The following is an 18,296-nucleotide window of genomic DNA, read 5'->3' as shown; positions in this document are numbered from 1 at the left end:
TGTTGTTGAGACATTGGCCTTTGACACGCTTATCAAGGACGTAAAGGAGTGCGAGGAAGGTTTAAGGGAGCCACAATGTTTCAGGATACAAGGGCAGTCTTTAGCATGCGGCTGGAAAAAAATTTTTAAATTTTTTTATTTTAAATTAATATATTTTTGATATTTTTAAATTATTTTAATATACTAATATAAAAAATAATTTTTTAAAAAAATAATAAAAAAATATTATTCTAATATATTTTAAAATAAAAAATATTTAAAAAAATAATTGTCACTGTACTTTTCAACACCATCATAAAAAATTAAAGAAATTGATGAGATTGGGAATCAAGATAAGAGAGAAGAGGGACTTGAGTTATTAATAATTTAATATAGATTGATATTCTTTTATTTTTTAAAAAATATTTTAGCAATGCTTGGAATGGGAAAATTTTAAAAATAATTTGATATAAATTTATTTTTTATATATATTTTTACATCGTTTTAATGTACTGATATTAAAAATAATTTTAAAAATACTTATTTTAATATATTTATATAAAAAAAAATACTTTGAAAAAAATCACTATCATATTTCTAAATATGCTTTAGAATTCATATATAAAATATTTAGTTGTTTTTTTACTTTGTTTGATTTTTTTTACAAGTTATTTTGTTTTTATAACTCATATAAAAGTTATATTTTACATCTTTAAGTTGTATAACTATGCATAAAAAAAAATCAACAAAAAATTTTTAAAAGTTGTTATTATATTTTATATAATTACTAAAAATATTCAACAAAAAAATTAAAATATTTTACTGCTTCTTTTTCTGCTCATTGCCAATCAAAATACAGACGAACCACTCGGCACCGTTGATCCCTCTTCTTCCTCTATTATTGTTGGCAACTCAACATCCTAACACAAAAGCACACAAAGATTTTTCATCACAAAAATGAAATATCTGCGCAAATTCACAAGATTTTAAAATTAGAACCCACAACCACAAGCTTTAATTTGGGTTTTTTTTTTTTTAGTTTTCAAAAAAATATGACTGGCACCGACAAGAAAAAAAATGTTGAGGATTCCAAGAAAAGTAAATTTAGGCTAAGTGCTTAAATAAATTATTTTAAAAAATGGTGTTCATAGAGACGAGGGAGATATCGAATTTGAAATTAGAGAAATTTTGTTTAATTAATCTATTTTTGTTTTAGTATTTGTGTTATATTATAGGAGTAATTTTATTTTTTGTGTCCATGTTAAAAAACTTGGTGCAACACAATATTTTTTTTTTTGTTTTATTAATATGGATATCCGGGTTAGCTTTTGAATACGTTAACTAATCTCACGAGACTTAAAGTTAACGATTATGTAAATTTTTAGTGACTATCATATTAGTAATAACATGACTCGAATATAAAATTATAGAAAGAACAAATTTCTTGATCTCAAACTCTTATAATTTGATATTAAGAGGTAGTAGGTGAACTTTTTTATTATTAATTTTTTATATTTTTTAATTTTTAAAAAGTATTTTATTTTTTTATAAAGTTATTGTGATGATATTTGTTTATTAGAATTCATTATTAAATGATGAAATTAAAGGGTTATATTACAAAGCTTAGAATAATTTAATATATTATTATTTAAATATTAAAAAAATCATTTGAATTTGTTTTAAAATTCAAACTATATTTTTCTTTAAGTTAATTGAATTATATGGAAATAACTTCTAAATGTTTAATTTAAAAAATTTTAAGATTGGCAAATTATGCCACGTGTAATAACATTGTTAAATGCCTCATATTGCTGGACATCTTTTCTACCTTCAATTTGTTTTTATTCCATCCGCAGCTAAGGAAGGCACTGTAAACTAGTTTTTCCGAAGGGAATTAAGGTTTAGGGTGTTGTGTGCGCCTCTCATTTTGAGTCTTCGATTTGGCGGGGCTTCTCTGGAACCAACAAAGTCAAAGAGGCAAACCTCTCTCAATCCCTTTACTTCTTGTATGCTTGTCAATTTCTGAAATAGAAATTGATTTTTGCAGAAGGAATAATGGCAAGGTTCCTGTCGAATACAATCTTGAAGGGTATTTCGCGTGCATCACAGTCTCCTAGAATTGTAAGAACCCAACTAATTATTATGTGATCAATGGTAGATTTGATACCTTTTGATTTTGAGAATTTTTTTTTAGGCTGTTCAGAATCCCTCATTTTACCCGGAACCCAGTCGTGGCTTCAAGATTTAGGGTTTTAGTTACTCTTTCGTAACTTTGATTTTTCATTTGTGCGATTTCCCATTTGTTTGCAGCTTCCTTTATTTATTTTTAGGGTTTCTTAAGGTTTTGCTCCGAAGAACCAAACTTTACTTGTAGTTCTGTTTTCTTGGGCGTAGCAGTGATTTTGGTTTTTGATCCTTGGCCCTTTTGGAATGTTGGAATATTCCTTGGAAAGTTCTTTTCTTTTAGGGTTTGGCAAAATGAGAACCATCTAAACTTTGTGTGTGCTATTTTTGTAGCTGCTCTTCATGAACTTGGTAAACGAAATAATTTTTGAACGAGTTGGCAGTTTAACTATATGATAAACTTGAGATTCTTGAGTGATGTGTAATATCAGTTGGGCAAACAAATTGCAAAGTCTCAACATATACATGAAGTGAGTATGGATGGCTCATGTCATGCTTTGCTTGGTTTATTTGTAGGTGCCTGCATCTTTTAACAACGTCAAGCTCAGATTCTCTACCAACATTCCCAATGATCCCGACAGTCATGCAGATTTTCAACCAAATAATAAGGCTGTGAATGAGAGTGGGAGTTGTAGCGGAATTAATATTAAGGAACTTGTTGACAAGGTATATGTAGCTGATGCTAGTTTCTTTTCTGTTATCTCTCAATGGTCATTTTTTATTTGTTGTGCAGGATGTCAAGGAACACCCAATAGTAATTTACATGAAGGGATATCCTGACCTTCCTCAATGTGGATTTAGTGCTCTGGCGGTTAGAGTATTGAAACAATACAGTAAGTGTTAAAACCTTTTTGTTTGATAATCTGAATCCAATCTTTCCTTGACAGTAAATATTGTTAACCCACACATGTAGCAAATACATGGATGATATAAAATAGTTCCTTTCTCTTTACTGGTAACCTCACTGTTGGTGGACTAGAAAAGGAGGGATTGAGAATGGTAAGGGTCATGGGTAATGAGAGCATTATAGTGGCTGAAATTGCTTTTTTGTAAATTCTAAAGATTATTTCACTACCATCTAGAGCATGCATGAGAGGGGGTTATACTGTATTAGATCTGCTTACGAAGCCTAAAATACGACCCTAGTTAGGTGGTCTGGATATTTTGCCATTCCTTCTCATTTTGAAGATATATTGGTTGAAATAAATAGCTATGTAATGTTCAGTGATAACAAGAATTTCTTTAAAAAAAAAAACAAAAACAAAAACTTTGACTGTAGCACTAACAGAAAGGAGTTATTTAAATGATTGGTTATTTCCTAGCAGAGATTTAGTCAGGTTGAGAAAGCATGAAATTATTGAATACCAATCTGACTATTTTGTTATTAGCTTTATGTAAATGTACATGTACTTTAGATGCATTTGTCAACTAATTTGATGCTGATTGAAAAGGCTCAATATTTTTGTTGATATAAAGTATGTGTTTCAAGTTTTTCTAAATTGTTTAATGGCAGTATTGTGGCTGGCCAATGCCCATTAGTTTCTATGGTGGTTTAATTTGTTATCTTTGAATGGCAATGTCAGTTGATCTGGTGTTTGGTGATTGCAGATGTTCCGTTAACTGCTAGAAATATATTGGAGTATCCTGACCTAAGAACTGGAGTAAAAGCATACAGGTTAGTTCCATTTGGTGGTTTATATGAGTAACATGAGTAGTTAATGGGAGCAAGTCTTGATACATAAGTACAGGCCTGCAAGAAATTCGATGTTAAAACTTGTGAATTCTCTTTGGATGCTGTCTAGACAGACTGCTGCAATTCATAGAGTTTGCTCTTTGAGTTTTTATTTGGAATCTCTTTGGACATGCATTTGTAGAATCCATTGCAATGGTATTCAAGGTCTAGTCTAGCATCATCTGTTCTGTTTGTTAAGGCAATTATTTTTTTCCTCGTGATGTTAAAATATCTTTCGGCTTGATAATTGATGTTGGACTGTACCTGGGTGTTTTTTTCTGTTCCAGAAATGTCTGTGGAAAGAGTATTTCCTTGCTTGTTATATTATGTTTCTTTGGTTTATGTCCAATTTCCTTCTTTTGCTTAAAAGATAAAATTTTGGTAATTTATGCACGATTATGTGTTTGTACTTGGTTCCATGGACCAATCTCAGCTATACTTCCTCTCCTGCTTTTGACCCCAAGTCAAAAGAAAAGAAGGGGAAGGGATGTAGAGATGAAACTCTTTGTTGTCATGCCACTTAAAAATGATTTTTCCCAATATGCTTGTAGAGTGATTTAAAAAATATTATTTGCAAGAACACTTGTTTCTTGACCCTCCAATTTCTTTTGCAGCAATTGGCCTACATTTCCCCAAATTTTTATCAAGGGAGAGTTTATAGGTGGCTCAGATATAATTATGAATATGCACCAGGTCAGTGACTTAAAGTAGACCTCTTTTTCTTGAATTTTAGGGTAAGTAAAATTTTGGCAGTATCAAACTTTCCATGAGTTGATCTGGGTTCTATGGCCCCTCCTTTGCAGACTGGCGAACTGAAAGAAAAGCTCCAAGATATTGCAGGAAAAGAGGAGTCTGAATAAGTCTTTCTGGCTGAATTTTCGGAAAATTTGATGGGTTATTATGGTCTCCGTTTTTTTCCTTTGCTTCAACCGGAAGTGATGAGACACTAATATGCAAGGTTTATGATAGGCATGTTTCAGCACTATAAGCTCAAACTGTTTGTTCTTGTTTTCAACAACAATAAATTCATTGTCATCAATCTCTATACTTTGTGTTGCATCAAGAAATTGTTGCATAGGGAACTTGCGATTGAATTCTTTCAAGTTTCGCTGCATTTGGAAGTTAACCACCAAGTGGAAAAATGGTTAAAAGAAGGTAGAATGATTACCGTGAAGCGAATAACTAATTATGAAATTTTGTTATGTGATGCTAGTCAAGCATATGCCTCATTTTTTTCATGCAGTTGTCTTGTTTCTCTGTCTGGCATTCTCTTTCTGATAACCAAAACTTCAAAATGTTTTCTGGATTATGTACTTTTGTCAAATAGAATGTAAATGTTCATGCTGTTTATCTGTTTTAGAATTTAACATTCCATGCAGTCCAATAGAGGATTGCTCTCAATGCTTTAACATAGTTAGTTGGTTGACCTGAATAAGAACCGGGTCTTGGGTCATATGAGTTGATCTTGGTTAATTCGGAAAAATTTTAAAAAATTATGTATGAGCTTTTAATATTTTATATAAAAAAGTTTGGAAATAATGCATGAGAATGAGAATGTAGAGTATAAAAAAAATATGTAGTGTAGTGCAATTATTTCATATTAAAAAATTAAAAGATAATTTATATTGATGTAAGTTATAAAAAAAGAAATGTGAGATGTAATATACTTATTTCATAATCAATTAATGTGGATATATATATAATTATATATATATATATTATATATATATATATATATATATATATATATATATATATATATATGAAGCGTAGGTATTTTACATCAAAAACTTAAAAAAACAATTCATGTAGTCAAATATAGTTGTTTTATATTGAAAATTTAAGAATCAATGCAAGTGAATATAAATTATTAAAATAAAATAAAATGTAGTATAGTTATCTCATATAAGCTATATATAATCATCTCACATCAAAAAATTAAGAAACAATTCATATGTAAGTAAGATATAAAAAACGATATGTGACTAATTATTCATAAACTAATTTGTATTTTATATATATATATATAGAAACTAGATATCACTTAAATTACACTAGGTTACTCAAGTTTTGAATTGACCTCGTAGTAGCTCAAGTTTGACCGGAATAATTACGAGCTTATATTTTATTTATTTAAAACTCGTTTTACATCCTGGGTTACCCTGACTGGTTAAATTTTGTTTAATAACAATATGCTATAGTAGACCATAAATGTTAAAAGTATTTGTTCCAACAGGTGATTATGAGCTGCATCTGTATATTTGGTATTGGTGATCGTGCTTCTTGAGCATACCCAGAGCACTTCTTTTGTTATGTGTTCAGGTTGGTTCCCTTGGTTGTTACGGTAACTTAGTAAGAATCATTGGCGAAGGAGATGAAAACACTACCTGGTTAGGATTGCTGGTTATCGTTTGGCCATGTGGGGTTTTGAAAAGTTTTGATGGATAGAAACAAGGAATTATTAAAAGATTCAATATGCTCATAAATAAGCATTCTGATGATTAATTACAGAAAACTAACACTTAGGTAATATTTGATATGCTGGACAATAATGGACTGAACATGGTAATTTTTTGGTGAAGTTGTTTAGTGTATTTTTGAATAATACAAAAATTATTTTTTTATCATATTTAAAGTTGTTTTGTGGAGAAATTTTTGTTTTACTAAAAAGAGTAGGAGAAATTTATCCAATTATTTGTACAAAGGTTAATATAGTTGATTTGGGTCAATTAAAAAAAATAAAAATAGTTGTTATCATAGTTTTAAAATTTAATTAGGGGTTGATCCAGGATATGGATCGGGTTGACCATTGATCTGGGATAACGTAATAGTAAAAGTGATTATTATTATAATTTTAAAACCCTACTTGAGGGTATATATAGAGTCAGGCCCGGGGTCACGGGTTGAGTTTACAATTAACCTCGGTCAATAAAACATAAAAATAATTATTATTATAGTTTTAAAATTCAACTCGGTGCTCGATCCAGGATCAGGCCCATGTCCCAAGTTGGGACTATTGACCTAAGTTAACATAATGATAAAAATTGTTATTATCTTAGTTTTAAACTCAATATGAGAGTCAATCTAAGGCTAAGTCTAGGTCATAGGTCAGGTTGATCATTGACTTAAGTCAACATAGGAATAAAAATGATTATTATTATTATAGTTTTAAAACTCGACTTGAGAGTCGACTTAACCAGGCCTGCTTTGGCAATTAACTCGATCAACGCGAGAATAAAAATAATTATTATCATAATTTTAAAATCTTACTTGAGGGTCGACCTAGGACCAGACTCAGGTCATAGGTCAGGTTTACCATTGGCCAAGTCAATGTAAGAATAAAAATAATTATTACACAGTTTTAAAACTTAACTGAGGGGTTGACCTGGAGCAAGGCCTAAGCCATGAGTTAGGATAGTCAACCCGGGTTAACCCACAACAACATTAGAATTAAAATGATTTTTATCATAGTTTTAAAAACCGATTTGGAGATCAGCTCGAGATAAGGCTTGAGTTATGACTTGAAAGGGTTAACTTAGGTTGACTTAAATTAAAAAGAAATCAAAGCAACCTCATTTTGACAATATATATATATATATATATATATATATATATATATAAAGTCAAAAGAATTTTTTACCCATGTTTTATCTTAGGCCAACTAGGTCACGGGTTGATCTTAGTTTTTAACCGAATCAGATCGGATCAATCCTTCCTTTATTTTTTCTTAAGCCCAGAACGTTGTAGATCTTGGGTCGACCGAGATCCATCTAGTGTCTAGCAAACACAAAATAAAGCAAATTATCCAGTCCAATCCAAAGCATACCAAACACAAGACAAAACAATTATTTGTCCACTCCTGTCTCGTTTAGTCCAATCAATATTATTTAGCATACAAAACACTACCTTAGGAGCCCTTCGATAATAAAATTGGTGACTTTATATAAAAAATTGTAATAAATAAGAGAATGAGCATTTAATTTTTAAGAACAAAATTTTTTGTTTTTAGTTATGTATAATAATACTGTGTAAAATAAGAGTATGAACAAAAAATTGAATAAGTGTGAGTCCTTTATCTGGGTAGTTCATACAATATTTATAGCATCTGAACTTTGTCATGTTGATTAAATGGAGAGATTAGAGTGTTTTTTTTTCCTGATAACATTAATGAGAGATACATATTTTTTATACAACATTAATGAGAGATATACATCTTTTACACAAAATTAATATTGATCAAAATATTATAGGTCATTTGAAGACTTTTATGCACCTAAAGATATAGAGAAATGATTATTCTTGACTTTTAATATTTTATGTTAAAAGACATGAGAATAAACAAACAAATCTACATGACCCAACAAGAGCCTAAAAAGAAAATTATTGTCTCTATATAATTGGGTTTGGAATCATTCCTATAATTTTATCTTAGATTTTTTTTTCTTATCAAATTTGATTTTCATTATTTAAATTATTATTTTTTTCTACTTTGATAATTTTTTAAATTGATTTTTTTTTTGATTTTATTATTTAATATTACATTAGTTGAGAATTCAGTATTTTAATTAAATCTAAAACTAAAATTTTTAAATTAAAGTTTTAAAAATTAACTCAAATTTTAAATTTTACATAGCTTCATAAATGGACAAAACGACAGACGTCCAAAAGAAACTGCAACGCTGAGATCTGCACTTCTAATTCTGTGGTTTTGGTCGCTATATGCTCCTTTTTATTAGTCTCCCTATATGACAATATATTTGCTTTTATTATGGCTTACAGAAGATTAAATAATTCTACAATAGAGATATAATTGACAGTGCAACACAAAAACAATCATTAGAGTTTTGGGAGGAAAATTAAATTCACGACAAAAAAAAAAAAATCGATTAACCTTTGATTGTCTAACAGCACATTGTACAGAAAATCCTCATCCATAATTGTCATAGAACCACGTTCATCTTTACTGTATCAAAATTGCATTGAAGGCAGTTCGTGACGCTGTCATGCATATGATCCCAAGCCATATCACAGCTCCCAATAAACTGCAGCGTCAGATCCAACAAGCAGACGCTTTCAACCACGTGAACATTGCGCCATGGTATCTGAATCTGGCATGTTTGTGTTGGCTATGGGAGAGCTTGACCTGCTCCCTTTTCAGGAGAATAGGTTATATTTCTGTCAGCAAATAGTTAGGAAATCCCAGCCACTAATAGTGGTCCGTCATTTGTTTTTGCTCGAGCATAAATATCGTAGCATGTATTCATTAGACGAACAAGTATCTGCCAAATCCTGATGTGTTCTAGTAATTGCTTTCTGCAAGGATTTTAATGCGGGAAGAAGATTTCTGGAATTTTGTTGAATTGAATTTCCATGAGCCTTGCACAGCTCCTGTCAAAAAATAAACACAAACAACGAATTAGATCTGAATACAGGAAGGGCTCCGAGGTTATGAAATTTCACAAGATGGCAGCGAGCACCTGACACCAGCGGAGTATAAACTCCAAGTGCGGACAGCTTTCCAAAAGATCAGAAAATGCTTCTATTAATCTTTGCAGATATCTGTATGGGACTGAGGAGGCAATAGCTGGTATATCCAATGGACTGACAGAAAAAATGCATTTTTTAATTAGAGAATCCTCGTTCAGGCGAAGGCTGATAATTAAAGCTCTGTTTGGTTGATCTTCATCTAATGCTTCTTCAACTGCCTGCACACCATTGTAGTCATCAAATTAAATCAGCAGACGAAATACTACAACATGTCAATGAAGAAAAATTGTTATTTCCAACAAGCAGATGTTGTAGTCATCAAATAAAATCAGCAGAAGAAATACTACAATATATCAATAAGGAAAAATTGTTATTTCCAACCAAGCAGGTGTTGATAATTTGACAGCCTTATAACATGCCTTGAATTCTCCATGAAGAGTGCTTAAAAGAGGGAAGAAAGCTAAAGATGTATGTTTCAAAGAATTTTACAAAAGAACGTGCGATACCTCTGGTGTAACATCTATGTCTAGATCAGTGGGATCAAAGATGAAGGATTCATCAATGGAATAAACTAGAACCCCCTCTGTCGTTGCCGCTGCAAAGCTTCGCCCGGTAGGTGCAATTCTCAGACATTTTGTTCTAATAATAGGCCTTCCACGATTAGGCATGGATCCTGGTAAATCATATCCCAACTTCCCTCGAGTTTGTTTATCAACACCCTCTTCAGCATCAGAGTCATCATCATCGATTAAATCAAGTGGACCTGCATCTGTCATCTTCTTCGAGTTCAAGAAATCCAGCACTCCATCTAATGAAAGATTGTGAGTTATTTGGAAGCGACGCAGCAGAACCTGCAGTTCATACATAAATCAATCCAGTACCTCAAACACTAAGAGAGATCTACACTAGAGGACCTATGAACCCATCCAAACAAATGTAAAACAGAAGAATAACCAGCTAATTAAGCTATGAATTCTTCAAAAGTATCTCCAACATCCAAACAGTTCTCAATCTAATTTTCTACATTCAACTTGCTTATAGATGACAAAACAAAAAAGTTTGAGCTCCAGCATAGATAGAAGAAACATGTGATAATGTTCATGTCATCATAAAGCTGAATAATTAAATGATTTAAAATGTTTACAAAATAAAAATGTAAATGATAAGCAGAAGGTTTTACACAAGGAACAAACCTGATCAGCAACATCGTACATACAGATGTACTTGCTACTTCCACCAGCTAAAATGTAACTCCCATCAGCAGAATAGCACAAGGTTGTGAAGCATTTTCCTGCAGTTGAGTTTGCTGCTGATCTACGATCAGTCATAAGACGCCCTCCAGCAATATCCCTGCAGCCCTCGATGGTGTACATTAACAAGCCATCAACCGTGTCCCAGAAATGAATCTGCCCATCTAATGTGCTGCAAGCTAATTGCCGTCCATCTGGACGATAAACTACAGTAAGAACATCATGTGTGTGAGGAAACGTTTCAACGGCACCTTTTCCTTCAAAAACATCCCACATGCGAACGGTTTTGTCCCATGATGATGAAGCTAAGACTGCCTACAGGTCAAACAGGTTTACTTCAGAAGCTGCTCATGAATCAATAGGTATGAAAAGCTAACTGTAGACCAATATGTTTACTATTAGTTACAAGAATCCAAGATAATGTTGGATGCCAAATGTAGAAGGGCGATCCAACCTCAACAAATTCATGTAAATAAACCACTTCAGACAAACAGAGAAACCAAGAGGAATTAATACAAAACAATGGATGCATAACCAGTGAGTGGAAAGAGATATCAATACAACTCACATTTGAGGGAGAAAATGTCAGCCCATGAACAGGACCTGCATGACCACTAAGGACATCCAATAAACGGCCTGTCTTCATTGACCAAACAAAAATCTATTGCATACAAAAATTAAGCACTCTGTCAGCAAAAAAATTAAAAAACAGCAGATTGATCTTGAATGTACAGCACCAAAAGATATACGTACCTCAAATGAATCTAGAGTTCCAGCACAAATGACTTCCCCACTTTGGTCTGCTGCCAAAGAGACAAACTGCCTTGAAGAAGGGGTGGTAAATGTCCTAAAATTTCGATAACGGAACAAATCCCATGCACGTACAGTTCCATCAAGAGATGCACTTAAAAGACAATGGTTGTTTGCCATAAAATGAAGCGCGGTCACAGCATTTGTGTGCTCTGAGAATGTTACAAAGCAAAAGCCAGATGAAACGGTCCACACCTGTGACAAGAAAATACTAACACATTCACATGACATTCAAGTACAAAAATAGGGGAGACCAGCAAAGAGACAAGTGTATAGCACATGACCAAAAGCTAAACAATCAGAAACAAATAACGGAGCATCATATTTTCAAGGTATTATGAAATATGCCTGCACAATATCTCCTGATGAAGATTTCCAATGATTCTCAAATACTAAAATTCAGTCTAGAAAAAAGTTCATGAGATGCTTGAAAAATAATACTAATATACCACAATAGGAACTGTTTGACACAGTCAGTAAGATCACACACTTACTAAACATTACAAACATACATTAGTTACATGCTACTTCATCATTTTAAATAAAATTCCTTGCAAAGCCAACACTGCAACAGCATATTGCATATAGGAAAAAAACTATACAAAAAATTTGGAGTTTTAAAGGACCGTGAATGGAATATGGAGCACAAATACAGGAATCCAACCAATTAAATGTATCGAAGACACACACACATAGACAAACTGAAGTAGTGTACTGCAAACATAAAACTAAGGTTTTCAAGCCATAAGGTTACAGACTAAACTCTAGAGAAATCTAGAGAAAATTCTCTAGTATTTTATTAAATCTAAATAATAGTCTTGATTTCAATAAAATAAACTAGACATCCCTATTTATATTAATCCTAAAATATTTTACAGGAAAAGATTTCTAATTAAAACTTTTTTAACTAATAGAATTCATCTAGCATTAGGATTTTTAGATAGTAAAATACTAATTAAATTAAAAGTTTTAAGCTAAGAAGAAAACAAATAATTAAAATTTAAAATTCACTAGAAAAATAATTAAAACAGGAAGAAAGTAACTTCATGCTTCAATCTGGTCCATAAACTTTTAGGATAATTTTTCTACATCAATCTCCCTCACTTAAAAAAAAACTCGTTTTTCGAATTGAGTTCAATATCTGAAAAGTACTCGTAAAGATCAACAACATTGAAGGTCTTTAACATGCCTATGCTATCCGGAAGATCAATAACATAAGCATTATCATTGATTTTCTTCAATACCTTGTATAGACCATGCTTTTTTATCTTTAGATTGTTATAGGTGCCTACTAGAAACCTCTCTTTGCACAAGAAAACCATGACCATGTCTCCTTAAAACAATTTAACTTGTTTATACTTGTCTACTGTGTACTTATTTCTAGTAGCTGATTCTTCTAGTTTCCTCCTCATCTCTTGATGCACAATTTGCATCTGTTCAGCAAAATTCTCTGCTGAATTGCTAAACCCAGCAGCTATAGATAGTGAATGTAGATTGAATACATGATTTGGAGGTTTTATGTACACACTCAAATGATGGCAAGGATGTCTTGCCAGTAGCACTATATTTGGAACTGTTGTAAGCAAATTCTACTAGAGCCAATGCAACATCCCATTGTTTAGGCTTGTCTCCATAAATGCTATGAATTAGATTGCTCAAGGTTCTGTTTAGAGATTTTGTTTGGCCATCAGTACGTGGATGAGCAAATCTACTAAACTTTGGGGGCGTTTAGAACAGTGGTAGCACTTACTTTTCAAAGTGCTTTTTGCTTGAAAATGTATCAAAATAATATTTTCTTTTTTAAAATTCATTTTTAACAATAGCACATAAAAAAAAATTCAAAAACATAAAAAAATATTGAAGAAAAAAATAAAAAAATTTAAAACTCTAGTTGAAATGCAGGCCAAACACCCCTTTCAAAAAGAAATTAAATATCTTTCACAAAGTTAGACAAAAATGACTTAGGAACCTAGTATCTCTACCAGACATGATGGATTTTAGAGCACTACACAACCTCGCTATCTCCATGAAAAATAGCTTAGCCACATTGATCGCATTTGTAGTCTTCTTACAAGGTATAAAGTTTGTCATCTTTGAATATTTGTCCACAACAACAAAAACATAATTCATTCCTCGTTGAGTTCGTGGAAGACCTAACACAAAATCCATGAAAATATCTTCTCATATATGTTCAAGTATAGGTAGAGACATGTATAAACCAGTGTTTTATTATTGCTCCTTAGTTGTTTGACAAGTAAAACAACATTGAACAAATTTGTTTCCATCACATTTGAGCTGAGGCTAGTAATACTTATCCTCCAAAACTGACATTGTTTTTTCTCTTCCTCTATGACCCTTTAATCTGCCACCATGCAAGTCTTAAATCAATTTCTCGTGTAGGTATATATAAGAAATACACAATCAGTTACCTTTCAGTAAGTAGGCATCATATATATGGAAATATCCATTAACTCGACCATTAGAACACTTTTCTCATATCTTTTGAAAATCACCATCTTCATCTTGTAGTTCCTCCAAACACTTAAAACCCAAAATCTTGCTAAGAAAAGGGATTAGTAGTAGGGCAACTCGCTTACTCAATGCATCATCCACATTGTTCTAAACTTCAGCTTTGTGCTTCAGACTAAAACTGAACTTCTGAAGGAATGTAATCCACCTAGCCATGATACTCATACTAACATTCTTCTAACTATTCAAAGACTTCATGATTTAAATATAAGACAAAATCTCTATTAATCAAATAATGCTCCTAAATTTTCAAAGCCCTTACCACAACATAGAGTTCTTTATCATAGATACTTCAAGCAAGCTTCATTTAACTTCTCACTGAAAAAGGCTATAGGACTTTTCTCCTAGGAAAGAACTCCTTCAATACCCCCTCCACAAGCATCACATTCAACCTCAAACAACTTATCAAAGTTTGGTCTAAAACTAGGGTTCTTGAGTCCTAATGTTATAGACCAAACTATAGAGAAATCTAAAGAAAATTCTCTGGTATTTTATTAAATTTAAACAATAGTCTTGATCTCTATAAAATAAACAAGACATCTCAATTTATATTAGTCCTACAATCTTTTATATGAAAAGATTCCTAATTAAAACTTTCTTGGCTAATAGAATTGATCTAGCATTAGAATTTCTAAATAGTAAAATATTAATTAAATTTAACATCATAAGTTGACTATGAAACAAATAATTAAAATAGAAAAACAATAACTTCATGCTTCAATCTGGTCCATAAAATCTTGGGATAATTATTCTACATCGCAAACAAACACACAATGTATGGATATACCATATAGATGATAAACAAAAATCCTAACATTTTTGCATATGCATTATGACACTTTTTCAATATACATGGGCAATTGCATATCAACCAAATAAGTATAACATTTTTGCAACCAATCACAAGCTCGCATGTGCACATAGCAACACATTTCTTTCAAACAATCCATACATACAACAGCGAGCTCACCTAAATATCCTGCAAGAACCAACCTATTGTATCATGCAGACATTTTCATAACGCATTTTACCTAAGAAAAGCATGCTAAGGGACTACAACTTCCCAAAAACATAAAACATCTCCATACGCTCATATTTTACCTTTACTTTGTTATCATCTGCACCAGTAGCCAGCAATTGTGAATCTGGAGAGTAAGTCAAGCAATTCACGTCAAAGTAATGCCCTTGTTGCTTCAACACATAACTCTCTGACCGCCATTCCCACACAAGCAACTGCCCCAACTTTGCACAACCAAATGTCAACCAATTCCCAATCTCATTGAAAACTGCAGCAGTTATCTTCTCCCTCGAAATCGACAACAAATGCATGCAAACAAAATCAGGCATTTGATATAACCCAAAAACACCATTAGAAAACCCCGCCACCACCATATCAAGCCCCCTATGGTAATCACATGCAGTTAACTTCGCCGGTGATTGCATAAACCCATCTTTCCTTAACAGCTCCCACTTCTCCTTGTGCAAATACCCCTCTTCTCCCTCATCTTTCCCATCAAAATCCTTCCTTTTCTTAACATTACCCGCGCTTCCACTGTCCATATTCCCTTCCCCATCCCTCTCCGGCGTCCCCGGGAAGGCCGGCTCTGAAATCCCCCCATCATTTTCATCAAAATTACCGTCATTATTACCACTATAACCCCAGCTAAAAATATAACAATCACGCGTAATTGTATAAACCTTATTAACCTTATTAGTATTTTTCTTATCATAACCAAAGAAACAACCAACTACATTATCTCTATGTCCTAAAAACAAAAAGGGCTTATTCAAAATCCCGTCTTTCAATTTCTCAACACAAAAGAGGCGTGCCGTTAAGTCCTTCGAGCCAACAAGCAAATACTTACAGTCTAAGCTCCAATCAATTGCTGTAACTGTATCCTCGCAATCAGCTATGGTCCTAACTAACTCGAAAGCGAAAAAATCTTTCTTGAACGCCGGAGACCGCCAGAGTTGGACCAATTTTCCCGCTGCAACAGCGATAAATTTTCCATCGGGGCTGAATTTGACAGCATTCACTGTATTCTTGAAGTTAATGCGGTGGAGGATGACGCGGCGGGCGGTATTGATGAAGTGGCAGCGGTGGTTCTCGTCGACAGTAAGGAGGAAAGTTCCGTCGGGGGAGGCGGCAATGCGGCGGATGTTGGAGGAAGATTGGACTGGGAGGGTTATGGTTTGGGATTTGATGAGGTCAGTGATAGAGACTCGGTTGCCGACTGGTGAGATTAGTTGGGTGTTTTGAGTAATTACAACGTTGCCTCCTCTGTAGGGAGCTCCAAGCAAGTTTTGGAATCTGTAATTCATCCTCTGCTCTGTTTGATATCTTCTCTATCTCAAGAAATTGGAGTGGACGAAAGAAATAGAGCAAGTAGGCAAGCTGAGTTTTTCCTCTGTAGGGTTTAGGGTTTAAACTCTGGATGAAAGAGTGTACAAACAAACGTCTTTTCCCTTGTTTTCCTTTTCTTTTGTTCTTCGGCCAGAAAATAATATTAATAGGCTCAGTCAATTTAACACTCTGAACTAAGATCAAAGTACATAAACAATGGGCTTCAAGCCTCAATATTTTCCATCTATAACCACCCAATCTAAACTACTGTGGCCCATTAAGCCCAAACCCCTCCAGCAAACTCTTGGTGCTCCTATGGCATCTTTACGGGCGTATGTCAAGAGGGATTGGGAAGAGGAAAAAAAATGAATGGAGTAAACTAAAAGGACGAGGAGGAGAAAAGATAGTGAGTTATTATCTATTTAGCATATGTTTGTTTTAGTATTTAAAAAATATTTTTTAAAAAAATTAATTTTTTTATTTTAAATTAATATATTTTTAGTATTTTTAAATTATTTTGATGTGCTAATATTAAAAATAATTTTTTAAAAATAAAAAAAAAATATTATTTTAATGTGTTTTAAAATAAAAAAATATTTTAAAAAGTCATTGTTATCACACTCATAACATGTTTCTAAATAATATTATTTGACTAATAGAGAGAGAGAGAGAAGTGCATTAAAATTGACAGCATTAAAAATTATAAAAAACAACGTTGAAGATAAATGAGAATCAATTCATTCAAAATTAAAAATAAATAAATAATTTTTTAAAAGTGAAAAAGGATAGGATAAATTACAAGGATGGGTGATTATTTGTTTCTCCTCTATTATTTTTAACCGTTTGTGGTTAAAATGTGTTTTAAAAAAGTTTTGATTTAAAAAAAAAAATTAAATTAATATTTTTTTATTGTGTTGATGTAATTATTAAAAATAAAAATATATTATTTTAATATATTTATAATAAAAAAAACACTTTAAAACACAATTTTTATCACATTTTCAAATAATCTGCTGATCTCTTATAACAAATATACTTTTAAAAAGTAATAATTACGAGAATAATTATGAAGTGAGGGCACCTATCCTCTCAACATTCAATTAAAGTGATATCAGGTTTATGGAATTTTCGTTGATTTATATTTCACTAGTATAATTATCCGTGCATTCCTACGGATAACCTTGTAAAATCTCTTTTTTATTTTTATTTTTTTTAGAAAAAAATCTAGGTAAATGAAATCAAAATAAATCAGTGTTAATTTTATAAGTTTTTAATTGAAAATATATTTTTAGTATTTAACATTATGTAAATTTTATTATTAATTTTAAACATATTTTATGAATGTATTTTATTTTAAAAAATAAAAACTAAACATGCAATTTATTTCTTACATCACATAACAATCTAATTAGAAATTCAAAACTTAAAAAAAAAAAAAAAAAAAAAAAGGCAGGAACTGGCATTGAGTGCGCAATCTATGATTGAAGGATGTTTAGTTTTAGTTAATGAATACATAATATGGATTAAAAATCTCGTTAATCTCTACTTGGTAGTTCAATTTTTATTTATTTATTTTGCATTGACATAATTTTGAACACTAATTTTATTTTATTTTTTTTCCTTACTTCAATTTAGGTTTTTTTTTTCTTTTCATAATGTACTAGTATTAATAATAAATTTTTAAAAATAAAAAAATTATTATTTTAACATATTTTTAAATAAAAAATATTTTGAAAAACAATCACTACTATAACATTAAACAAACTAAAAAAATTTTAATGAATAAATATATTACAAGTTTGTCAAAAAAAAACATTAATGGCGGTAGTTTTTACTTTCCACACCTATATTTTGCATCATTTTCATTTTCAAACATCTTAGTAAGCATCATTCTAAAACCAATTTAAACCTTAAAATACATTTTAATTCACTCTATAAACTCAAGAAAATTTAATCAAAATGAAAAAATCAATTATTTTTC

At 31.6% G+C, this 18,296-nt stretch overlaps 2 protein-coding genes across 3 annotated transcripts; one reads left to right on the top strand and one right to left on the bottom strand.

The window, feature by feature from the left end:
• Positions 1-1,804: 1,804 nt before the first annotated feature.
• On the top strand, positions 1,805-4,940 carry LOC118038053 (monothiol glutaredoxin-S15, mitochondrial). 2 transcript variants are annotated; one of them, XM_035044330.2, is made up of 7 exons: positions 1,805-1,956; positions 2,027-2,100; positions 2,680-2,829; positions 2,897-2,996; positions 3,772-3,838; positions 4,510-4,588; positions 4,699-4,940. In XM_035044330.2, exons 2-7 carry the CDS (start codon positions 2,035-2,037, stop codon positions 4,753-4,755), a joined length of 519 nt encoding a protein of 172 aa, XP_034900221.1. In that variant the 5' UTR covers positions 1,805-1,956; positions 2,027-2,034; the 3' UTR covers positions 4,756-4,940. The 2 variants fall into 2 exon arrangements, with proteins under 2 accessions (XP_034900221.1, XP_034900220.1); XM_035044329.2 differs by having other exon boundaries at positions 1,815-2,100.
• Positions 4,941-8,756: 3,816 nt separating this feature from the next.
• On the bottom strand, positions 8,757-16,460 carry LOC118037905 (periodic tryptophan protein 2). Its single transcript, XM_035044061.2, has 7 exons — positions 15,073-16,460; positions 11,386-11,637; positions 11,201-11,293; positions 10,576-10,947; positions 9,889-10,233; positions 9,373-9,600; positions 8,757-9,283 (listed from the first exon to the last, which is right to left on the bottom strand). The coding sequence occupies exons 1-7, from the start codon at positions 16,291-16,293 to the stop codon at positions 9,116-9,118; spliced, it is 2,679 nt and encodes an 892-aa protein (XP_034899952.1). The 5' UTR covers positions 16,294-16,460; the 3' UTR covers positions 8,757-9,115.
• Positions 16,461-18,296: the final 1,836 nt, after the last annotated feature.

Source organism: Populus alba, chromosome 3 (genome assembly GCF_005239225.2).
Source record: "Populus alba chromosome 3, ASM523922v2, whole genome shotgun sequence".
Lineage (NCBI taxonomy): Eukaryota > Viridiplantae > Streptophyta > Magnoliopsida > Malpighiales > Salicaceae > Populus > Populus alba.
The sequence above is the reverse complement of the archived record's forward strand: the minus strand, read 5'-3'. Positions and strand labels throughout refer to the sequence as shown.

Excerpts from the sequence above, each read along its gene's own strand:
- LOC118038053 (XM_035044330.2), top strand. The coding sequence starts at position 2,035 with ATGGCAAGGTTCCTGTCGAATACAATCTTGAAGGGTATTTCGCGTGCA. Across the intron at positions 2,830-2,896 it reads TTAAGGAACTTGTTGACAAG|GATGTCAAGGAACACCCAAT; the intron begins GTATATGTAGCT and ends TTTGTTGTGCAG. Across the intron at positions 2,997-3,771 it reads TAGAGTATTGAAACAATACA|ATGTTCCGTTAACTGCTAGA; the intron begins GTAAGTGTTAAA and ends TGGTGATTGCAG.
- LOC118037905 (XM_035044061.2), bottom strand. The coding sequence starts at position 16,293 with ATGAATTACAGATTCCAAAACTTGCTTGGAGCTCCCTACAGAGGAGGC. Across the intron at positions 11,638-15,072 it reads CAGATGATAACAAAGTAAAG|GTGTGGACCGTTTCATCTGG; the intron begins GTAAAATATGAG and ends TTCTTGTCACAG. Across the intron at positions 10,234-10,575 it reads TGTACGATGTTGCTGATCAG|GTTCTGCTGCGTCGCTTCCA; the intron begins GTTTGTTCCTTG and ends TATGAACTGCAG.